The 9,971-nt window shown below is 38.4% G+C and overlaps 2 protein-coding genes across 2 annotated transcripts; both read right to left on the bottom strand.

Annotated features, from left to right (window-relative positions):
* Positions 1 to 2,149: 2,149 nt before the first annotated feature.
* On the bottom strand, positions 2,150 to 4,722 carry LOC148653386 (gap junction delta-2 protein). Its single transcript, XM_088648338.1, has 2 exons — positions 4,387 to 4,722; positions 2,150 to 3,882 (listed from the first exon to the last, which is right to left on the bottom strand). The coding sequence occupies exons 1-2, from the start codon at positions 4,455 to 4,457 to the stop codon at positions 3,039 to 3,041; spliced, it is 915 nt and encodes a 304-aa protein (XP_088504464.1). The 5' UTR covers positions 4,458 to 4,722; the 3' UTR covers positions 2,150 to 3,038.
* A 2,594-nt stretch (positions 4,723 to 7,316) lies between these two features.
* On the bottom strand, positions 7,317 to 9,971 carry actc2 (actin, alpha, cardiac muscle 2). Its single transcript, XM_088648337.1, has 6 exons — positions 9,836 to 9,971; positions 9,194 to 9,518; positions 8,596 to 8,757; positions 8,306 to 8,497; positions 7,839 to 8,020; positions 7,317 to 7,634 (listed from the first exon to the last, which is right to left on the bottom strand). The coding sequence occupies exons 1-6, from the start codon at positions 9,962 to 9,964 to the stop codon at positions 7,491 to 7,493; spliced, it is 1,134 nt and encodes a 377-aa protein (XP_088504463.1). The 5' UTR covers positions 9,965 to 9,971; the 3' UTR covers positions 7,317 to 7,490.

A 9,971-nucleotide genomic window follows, 5' to 3' on the forward strand; every position in this document is an offset into this window, starting at 1 on the left:
TCAAATGTAATACTGTACAGTAATATCTCTGCAATGAATCGTATATCCGTTGATCCCCCGTGAGTTCAGATTTCTGAATGCAATATCTTGACTTTTTGAAGTTCTAACTAAAAGTCTGAACAGTTCCAAAATAGTTTGCAACTAAACAGTGTATCACAGGGGATATTTATTCAGATCACAAGATAAAAATGAATTTGCTCATAAATGCTTTTAGAAAATTAAAGTAAGGTATTACATTGTTCAATGTATTTACTATATAACAAATTGTGATTTTTTTGTTGTATGCCTTAGATGCACACCTAAAATTAACAAAATGAAGACCATAATATTAGTTAATTATGAAAATAGAAGAAGAAAATTGTTGAAGATGGGGTTTTGAAAACTTATCTTGGAGGTAGTGGTCATTTTAATGTTTTTGTTGAAAAACATATAACCAACTGGAGTACAAGCAGTGTAATACACCTTTAAAATCTGATCAGGAAAACTTTTATGAACTGTATCTAGTTTTTACTCCTTACCAATGCCAATAATGTGGTCAGTAATTAATGCGATATTTTCAAATGAGTCGTTTAGTCATATTTAATATTAAGGATAACCTGCTCTACTATGATGATCAATGTGCAGTTACTGTATATTATCGCAGCAGTGATTTCAAGGATTTTTTACATGTTAATACGCAAGTCCATGTTCAAATATCAGTTTAGAGGTGTTTTCCTGTAAATATTTTGAATGGGATATAGTTTAAACCTTAAATATGACATTTAGTTTATTATTTCTCATTAATTTTATAAATATTTTTGACAATCCTGAAGTAGAAAAAAATGAAGATAATATAGTCTTCGTAGATGTCAGTCAATTGAAAAGTGCTTTCAGAACAAGGTATGAAAAATGAATTTTCTCTTGCTTCAGAAAGTGTGTGTGAATGGGACGACAATAATGGTAGCATGAAATATTTAACCCCAATGATAAAAAATTCACTGTTACTCATACATAACCCAAGATCCTTGAAGTAGATGTTTTAGAAAGGGCATATTTTTATGTTTTAGAGGTTTTTTTGGCAACCCTGTTTCTCGGTTCTGCAGACATGGACCTTGGTATAAGGTTAAATTCAATAGTCATGAGACGTACAGTTCACCTTCATTTGTTGTTATGGAGGAGCTATCTACAGTATGTGTACATGTTTTCAAAAGCCCTAGATGTACTGTATACTGTATGTGCTACAGTATATATGCAGATGCAGGGGATACTTTATTGCAAAGTGGAGATGAAATTATTGTATTGCTGCTCAGACATTTGAATTTTGGATAGTGTTGGAATGCTTCCTGACCCAGTGAATGATGGCCTATAAGAGATGTTCACAATGATATATACACAAAAACAAGGTGATACAGCAATCCAATATCACATTGTCAACCATTTCTAGACTGACTCTACAGACCCCCTAGTGCTGTCATTTTCTCAGCAACATTTTTGCATTGGAAATGCATTCATCAGCACTCTGAAAATGATCTCGCATGTCAGTTTTCCCCTGATCTTAAGGATCTTGCTGCATACTCCAGTACAGTCATCCTGATGCAGTGAAGAGAGACACATCTTCCTTGGACATGCAGCTTACATCCGCATATCTGTCTGACTGTCTGATATTTACTAGTAAAGTAGATTCCATCATTCTTACAATGTGCCAATAGATAGGTACACAGACAGCACATAGATTTTATATCTAAGTAGCATTGATACAAAATGAGATGTAGCAAGGGTAACACAAAAGGGAGCAACTGCAGCACACTTTTCTTTCCAAGATCAGGTGAGTGACCCATTTAGATTCTAGCCTTATATGATTGCCATGTATGGTAGAAAACCAGTGGGCATACTAGTGAGGTCATTGCTATGAGCAAAGGCAAAATATTCTGGATCTCTGGGTGAGAAAACCAGAATTCAGCTCACATTGCATTACACACCATTACACTTGTTAAAGTTCGTATCGCTAAAAGGACTCGGCACATATTCAGTGTTGGTGAATGACATTAATTTCTTTGTGAGAATATCCTTAAGTAAAAACATCAGCATCTGGGGAAGTGCTTTTTAGAATAATGAGAATAACAGTATGTGTTGCCATGAACTGAAACCTAAAAAATTGCAAATGGAGATGTTTCTTGTATAAAAAAGATTAGAGCTTTATTTTCAAATAATTGCAAAAAAGGATTATATGCCATTTCCACTTAGAGTACAACAATTAAAGCAAAACAGGGCAGCATTAAGCATAATGCAAGCAGGAAGTTCGCTTTCATGATGAATATTTTAATGTATTTATATATTTATATGTATATATACATGTATGGCACTTAATTACACGAAAGCAAGAAAACAGTTCTTGACAAATGAAAGCAATGGGCGCTTTGGTGTATAATAAATTAAGGAAGTCACAGACGTTAGCGTTTGCAGCAAATCCACCCGATATTGTTTTGCAGTTCAGCTATATAGCAATGGAATGGTTACATACGTTAAGGTTAGTGGTGTGAACACAGGCAACAAAAAAACACAGAAAGCTATAGAATTTCATCTACTTCGATTCTCCGTAATCAGAATTTAAAATTCATTTGAAGTACACATATTTTTCCAAACATTGCCAACTCGCTGTGACAGAATGATTGTAAGAGGTGGAAAGCAGGTAAGAAATCACTGTCAATAGCACAATTTGGGGCTTGTTTGGCTCCAGGTGTTCACAACTTAGTGCAATTCGTATTTACTCTCCTCGAGTTCAGTAGCTCTGCAGTGTACAAACGAGTAAATTTGTGAACACGTCAATGTGCTGTCAAGCGATGTACAGAGTATAAACGTTACTAAAAAGTTGCATCAGTGCAATTTAATAAGAAAAACAAACACACGTTTGTTATTGCAGTCCATTGAAAATCAAAAATCAATCCACCGCGCAATTAATGAAATACAATTGGCGAATGGAAATGTCCGGAATTTTAGTCTTCATTCTCTTAAACGTAACTGTACATCACAAATTGTCCACCGTATTCTATAAAAGAGTGCTACACGTATGCGGAGTCACTCGACTGAGTGCGGCCGAAATTAGGCACACTCATTCTAGGCAGGTCTTTGTTCCTAATTTCATAAATGGACTTCCTTCTGGCCTGCACCCCTCTTACTGCCGTTTTGATTTTTCTCCATCCCAAGTGATTGAGTTCTGCTAAATTCAGTACTACACAAATCCCACTGACCGCAAACATGAAAACCAAAAAAACAGTCTTTTCCGTTGGCCTGGAAACATAGCACTCTACATCTTTTATGCAGGGGTATCGATCACACTCATACACTGAGGGAACGTTGAATCCGTAAAGAAAATATTGACCCACTAAAAATCCAATCTCCAGCGCGTTTCTGAAAACCACTTGGATAATGTAAAATCTTGAGATCCCTTCTTGTCGCCTCATTTTAGACTTAGTAGTTCTGATGGCTGAATTTGGGATTTCTTTCACTTCCAGACAATCGGGTTCGGCTTCTTTGGTTGAGTTCTCTGTGTTCTGAAGTACTCCGTTTACGATTGTGTTTTTAATTTTCTTGCTGTCTTCGCGTTTCATAGAATCTTGGTCTTTATCCAATGTGAGAAACACAGTGGAGTACCTTCGTTCCTTTTGCTTTGCAGACTGGTGCACCGAGTAAGTGATAAAACAAAGGCTTGGTGTGCACACCATAATGATCTGAAATACCCAGTATCTGATATGAGAAATTGGAAATGCCTTGTCGTAACACGCCTGGTTACAGCCAGGTTGTAAGGTATTACAAACAAACATGGTTTGTTCATCATCATAGACTGTCTCTCCAACTATAGCTACTATTAGAATCCGGAAGATCACCACCACTGTTAACAGGATCCTAAAAATAAAAAAAGCAAAGAATAAATATATGGTTTCATTGTATAACGCAACACGGACATAATTTGTGATTGAAACTGGTGACTAAGCTTTTGAGTGTTTTCGGAGCTGTCCAGTGCTGAAACAGCTCTTCTGAAATTGCTGAGAGTTGTTCTTTTAAACGGCAAAAGATAACATTGATTCCTAGGCGAGAAGTCATTCATTATGGTATCAAAAGGTACAGATTCTGTATTATTTTAAAACTATTAGCAGACCAGTGTTCTTAGAGTTTATGCTTAATGTTTGCCGGAATCATACCATTGAATAATCATTCATTTGCCACTAATTCACTCTGTATCTCCAGATAAATGTAAGTAGAAAATAAACAGGCGTCGCCGCACTATAACTGTCAACACGTTAAGGTATTTGCATACAGAACGCAATAAAACTGTGTTTGCAGTTCGTGTTGCTTAAATAATTGCACGTCGGTACTTTTGCAAATGATGTAGCGCACTTGTACTCTTACCTTCCTATCATAGTAGAGTGCTGCTGGACAGCAGCCTCCAGGAGTCTCTCTAGGATGGTCCATTCCCCCATTTCTGTTCATCCGGAGACAAGAGCACAGCACTCTGCACGAAATGCGATGAAATGTTATTATTTCCTGTTTCACTCTCCAGAGGTTCCGATTTTGTCTGGCAAATGCATTGATCAAAAGCCGCTGCTCCCCTTCCGTGCCAGTGCTGAAACCCAGTTCGACGATCCCACACTTTTGCTTGTCTTCGAGTCTGAAGTGCTGATTAGTGTAAGCCCTCCTATTTTCGATCTTCAGATCAGGATGATGGGTCGCGCGGTGTCTGAATGGAGGGAGGTTGGATTTAATGTCTTGCCAGCTCTAATCTCCCTTTAAGTAGTCTCCTCCTGCGTCACAGACAGACAGGTTGGTGGACGGCAGCCAAAAAATACCAGGATTTCTCATTTTCATTATTCTCCGAATAAACTGGTACCAGATTAATCTGTAATAAAATGATTGGTGATAATCTCAGTGCTCTGGGGTGTCTCATTTGCAATACATAAAATTAGTGAGCTAGACAGAATTATGTCCGGATTCTATGAGGGAGATTAAAGAAAGAAGGGAAAGGTAAGTGTGGTGTGAGTGCGATGTATCCTAAGATACGGGTCATATGGTGTCTTGACCCTAAGATGGACGGTTAAAAAAATAGATATTTTTTTAAAAATCAATATTTTTCATTAGTCCTCTCAGGCTTTTTACTTGCTTCCTTGATTTCAATTATGGTCCTGGGTCATAAACGCAGATTTTACTATCTGTCCAAATCTTGGTCCTGTGCTTTGTAGTAGAAGTGCCTATTAGTGCATTTGCGGAGAGCAGAACGGTAATTCTTCGGGTACACCTGATAGCTGCGTTAAAGAGGTATCCCGAGTTTCACTTAAGTTTCGAGAGTGGAAACAATACAGATGCTAGAAAAATTGTTCAAGTTTCGCTTTACGAATCGGTCACTTTCCGATGATGGAACATCTATCGGAAAGTCAAGCAAACGTCTTAAAACACTTCAAGGCGGATAATTCGTTACTTGGCCGTGGTATTGCAAGTACTTTTTCACCGAAAACAATAACACTGCTGTTGTAAATTAGATCTGTATATGCTTTTTGTTAGCTGTTTTAGTGATGAAGTTTTGAAAATGTATGTAATTTTAGTTTTTAACAGTTAAGCCTTACCGTTTTAGGACTGTTATAAATGTGGGTTCAACTCAGGAGAGCGACTGAAAAAGCTAATAAACTTGGATTAACGGTTCGTTTACTTTTCTTATTGCATATTCGACGAATTCAGTTTGTTGTTTACATAAGGTGTGTATCAGTGTTAGCTGCTTCCTTAACTCACTTTCAGAAAATGATGAAAGATGTTTTTGTCTTTTAAGAAACTCCTTAATTTAGCGAAAATAACCATGATTGGTAGTTTTAGTCACGGTTATTAGCTTTGTTCTCTGTGAATATAGACGACTAAAAAAGCAGTACAGATGCACCCATATACAGTAAACGCATAAACCGAAAGATGAGCACATGTTTAACACAGGAAGGGCTTATCTCACAAGGATAATACTATCAAATCTTTTATAACCTTCTACCACAGCGGTCTCACGTGTCTTGGGACACTGGTTTTCGTGTATTAATGTAGTAAAAGTTAGGTTATGTTCAGCGCTCATAGTTGCTTTGCACTTGTGAGGAAATAATATACTGCCGGATTTTATTACATGGGTGATTTTAAACAATATTGTTTTGCCTTTTGTAACGCGCATGATGTTAGCAATATTTATTTCACAGAACTATTAAGTAAATGTTAGTTTTATCTAGTTAATTTTACCAATATGAACGCTGGGTGAAAGCAATTACCGCTCCTGTAATTTGGTTGTACAGTAAAATTATACCCATACAGAATATACCGCTTAGTAACTCTCCCCCACCTCCAGCCTAAATTCGTCCACCTACACACTAGATAGTCTACTGTAAAAGGACTTTACGAAGTTAACTTCGTGATGTCATCTGCATTATCACCATCGACATAAATGAGCCCGAGTGCTATTTGTAAAATAAAGACAGAACTGACGTGTTCACATCTTGTACTTCTGCTAGTCAGAAATACCATGCATAATTGGCAATCAGACAAACATTCATACACTTTGAAATGAACACACTCCAACAGTCATTACAGGAAAATGTAATGGCTTATCAGACATAACTTTGGGAATAGTTCATGTTCTGATTGACACTACAATAAGTTATTGCTACGAACAAAATTGTAGTTTTCTTTTAGGTTGCACCCTTTTAATATTTTAATGTTTATTTTCTTTTAGCATAAAATGATCCCTGACTCTGTTATACAAATCAAAAGTAAGATGGGAATATTAATTGATAAAATATGATAATATATATATAATGCCATGAGAAATTGTTTTAACATCACTGATCAAACAGTTGAAGAGAACTCAATGCACAGCATAATAAACTAGCATTACATTCAGAACAGCTGGATAGTACTGTGTATTTATAGTTTCATAATAATGTAGAACATCTTTGTTATTTAAATGAACTAATGCCCTAAAGAAATTAGTGGAAAAAGAAAGTGCTTCGACTTGCCTTCAGTGTAATATTGGAAATGCGGGGTTAATAGATTAAGAATTGTAAGTGAGGTCTCCTAGCACAACTGTGTAGATCAGAGCAGATAATTTTCTGTTCCATAAGAGTGCATTTAATGTTAAAATTTTACATACAGTATTAAGGTAAAGTCAGTACTGGATAAGATACCAAAGTAATAATTGAATTTAAAGAATAAGCAGAAATAACATTTAAAATTACACTAAAAGTATCACTATCAAAGATGTCAAAGAGCTTTGTGATTGTGAATGACCACATACAGTAAGAAAATCGGATACAAAGACAAAATGTGTTGCAAGTCCCGGGTCTTGTTTATTTATAAACCAATAAATATCTTATCCACATATAAATTGCACTTGTGTGTAAACAAACTGTACATTGAGGGAAGTTCGGGGAGAGTTGCCTGGATTCTCCAAGAGCCATAATCATGGAATCCATAGGCAGAGGAAAATAAAGGGGCATTTAGAAGCATTTGCGGTGGACGATGGAGGGGCCAGCTTCATCGTACTCCTGCTTGCTGATCCACATCTGCTGGAAGGTGGACAGAGAGGCCAGGATGGAGCCACCGATCCAGACAGAGTACTTACGCTCAGGGGGAGCGATGATCTAAGACAAAGAGAGAGAAAAAAGAGGGGTAAACATTTAGTCTGAAAACAAACATGCTTTTACGGGTTTTCACAGCCAAATTATGAGTACAGCAGGCATTAAAAACCACAAAGGCATCAAAAATCCATTTGTAACATACAGTAAAGAGCAACTATCAAGATAATGCAAGAACTGCCAACATTACAATGAAATATTAAAATGTACCTTGATCTTCATGGTGCTGGGAGCTAGGGCAGTGATTTCCTTCTGCATGCGGTCAGCAATACCAGGGTACATGGTGGTACCACCAGACAGGACATTGTTGGCATAGAGGTCCTTGCGGATGTCAATGTCGCACTTCATGATGCTGTTGTAGGTGGTTTCATGAATGCCAGCAGATTCCATGCCTAGATTAAACAACAGAAAAAATCTTCAGAGCATCCAGTATAACAACCATTCAGTTGTTAGTTAACTGCGGTCCAGGTGCTGAACTCTATGACTCCCTAACAGTTGTATATACACTGTTTGGTGAGTTTCTAATTGTGCGACTTCTGTCAATTGTTCCTGTTAACTATGAAGATCTTTTTTTTTTGAATGAATGTTTAAAATTCCTGCACTCTTAAAACCAACATAAACTTTTCAAACCCTTAATGTGATTCTCAAGAGGTGGCTGTGGGATTATGGCCACTTACCAATGAAGGAAGGCTGGAAGAGGGTCTCAGGGCAGCGGAAACGCTCGTTGCCGATGGTGATGACCTGACCGTCGGGCAGCTCGTAGCTCTTCTCCAGAGAGGAGGAGGAGGCGGCAGTGGCCATCTCGTTCTCAAAGTCCAGGGCCACATAGCACAGCTTCTCCTTGATGTCACGCACAATCTCACGTTCAGCTATTGAAAGGGACAAAAAGGGGGAATACTTAGAGTTTTGCTAACCATTGTATACGCCCCTCATATAAACTATCTGATAACTGCAGAACTGCTTGTACCAGTGGTGACGAAGGAGTAGCCTCTCTCAGTCAGGATCTTCATGAGGTAGTCAGTCAGATCCCTGCCAGCCAGGTCCAGACGCATGATGGCATGGGGGAGGGCATAACCCTCATAGATGGGCACGTTGTGGGTCACACCGTCTCCAGAGTCCAGCACAATACCTACACAGAGATGAGAAGAAAACACAATCTTAAGCTTAAGAAACGCCTCCTGTACAGTCTGTAAGCCTGTGACAATGATGAAGTACTTTTCAGACAAAGGAAACCTTGGGGATAAATCAATCAATAACAATAATAACAAACATTGTTAAAAAGCTTTGATGCCTGTTTAAGTCAATGTTATAATGTTTTAGAGTACATGGAATAAGCTCTGAATACACCTGTCCTCTGCTACAGAGCAGTGCAGCAATTTTGTAGTGTTTATGCTTGAAAAAGTAATTATAAATGGAATGAATTGCTACCTAAGTCATTATATAGAAAATTATTGATCATGAGCATCGTGGCTTCACAAACGTTTCACGTGTTCTAACATGAAGCAACACTGCATTTATCAACACATTATTATTATTATTGTAGGTGGAAGTTCTTGTTCTCTCACCTGTAGTACGACCAGAGGCGTACAGAGACAGGACAGCCTGAATGGCCACATACATGGCTGGGACGTTGAAGGTCTCAAACATGATCTGGGTCATCTTTTCACGGTTGGCTTTGGGGTTCAGGGGAGCTTCAGTGAGAAGAGTAGGGTGTTCCTCAGGGGCTACACGCAGCTCGTTGTAGAAGGTGTGGTGCCAGATCTTCTCCATGTCATCCCAGTTAGTGATGATACCATGCTCAATGGGGTACTTCAGAGTCAGAATACCTCTCTTGCTCTGAGCTTCATCACCAACATAGGAATCTTTCTGACCCATACCGACCATGACGCCCTGAAGGAGACCAATGTGAAAGATAGACTTAAATACACCTGAACGGAACAACACACCACCCGTCTTCCCCTCTAAGGAGAGCTTCAAACCTTCTTTGTAAATTGCTGTAAAGTCATAACTGATACACATCTAAGATAGGACACTTGTTTGTGGAACACTTGTGAGTGATGTGTTTAAACTATCATGACTTCAGGTTGTAATGGTAAAGGTTATAATAAAATCGGAATGAGTAGTTTGCAATAATGCTGTAACTGAGTTTCATTCATATTGCTTTGCTTATTGTCCTAAAGAAAAGAAAAAATGGGATCGCCATGTACCTGGTGACGGGGGCGACCGACGATGGAGGGGAACACGGCACGTGGGGCGTCATCTCCGGCGAAGCCAGCCTTCACCAGACCAGAGCCGTTGTCGCACACCAGGGCAGTAGTCTCCTCGTCGTCGCACATGGTGACA

The sequence above is a fragment of the Lepisosteus platostomus genome, chromosome 10, assembly GCF_059453375.1.
Source record: "Lepisosteus platostomus isolate fLepPlt1 chromosome 10, fLepPlt1.hap1, whole genome shotgun sequence".
Taxonomy (NCBI): domain Eukaryota; kingdom Metazoa; phylum Chordata; class Actinopteri; order Semionotiformes; family Lepisosteidae; genus Lepisosteus; species Lepisosteus platostomus.

What these genes read in the sequence shown, in the direction of transcription:
- LOC148653386 (XM_088648338.1), bottom strand. Translation starts at nt 4,457, where the DNA reads ATGGGGGAATGGACCATCCTAGAGAGACTCCTGGAGGCTGCTGTCCAG. An exon ending in CACTCTACTATGATAGGAAG is followed by an intron (nt 3,883 to 4,386) that starts GTAAGAGTACAA and finishes TTTTATTTTTAG; the next exon opens with GATCCTGTTAACAGTGGTGG.
- actc2 (XM_088648337.1), bottom strand. Translation starts at nt 9,964, where the DNA reads ATGTGCGACGACGAGGAGACTACTGCCCTGGTGTGCGACAACGGCTCT. An exon ending in TCGGTCGCCCCCGTCACCAG is followed by an intron (nt 9,519 to 9,835) that starts GTACATGGCGAT and finishes GGTCTCCTTCAG; the next exon opens with GGCGTCATGGTCGGTATGGG. An exon ending in CTTCCAGCCTTCCTTCATTG is followed by an intron (nt 8,021 to 8,305) that starts GTAAGTGGCCAT and finishes TGTTTAATCTAG; the next exon opens with GCATGGAATCTGCTGGCATT.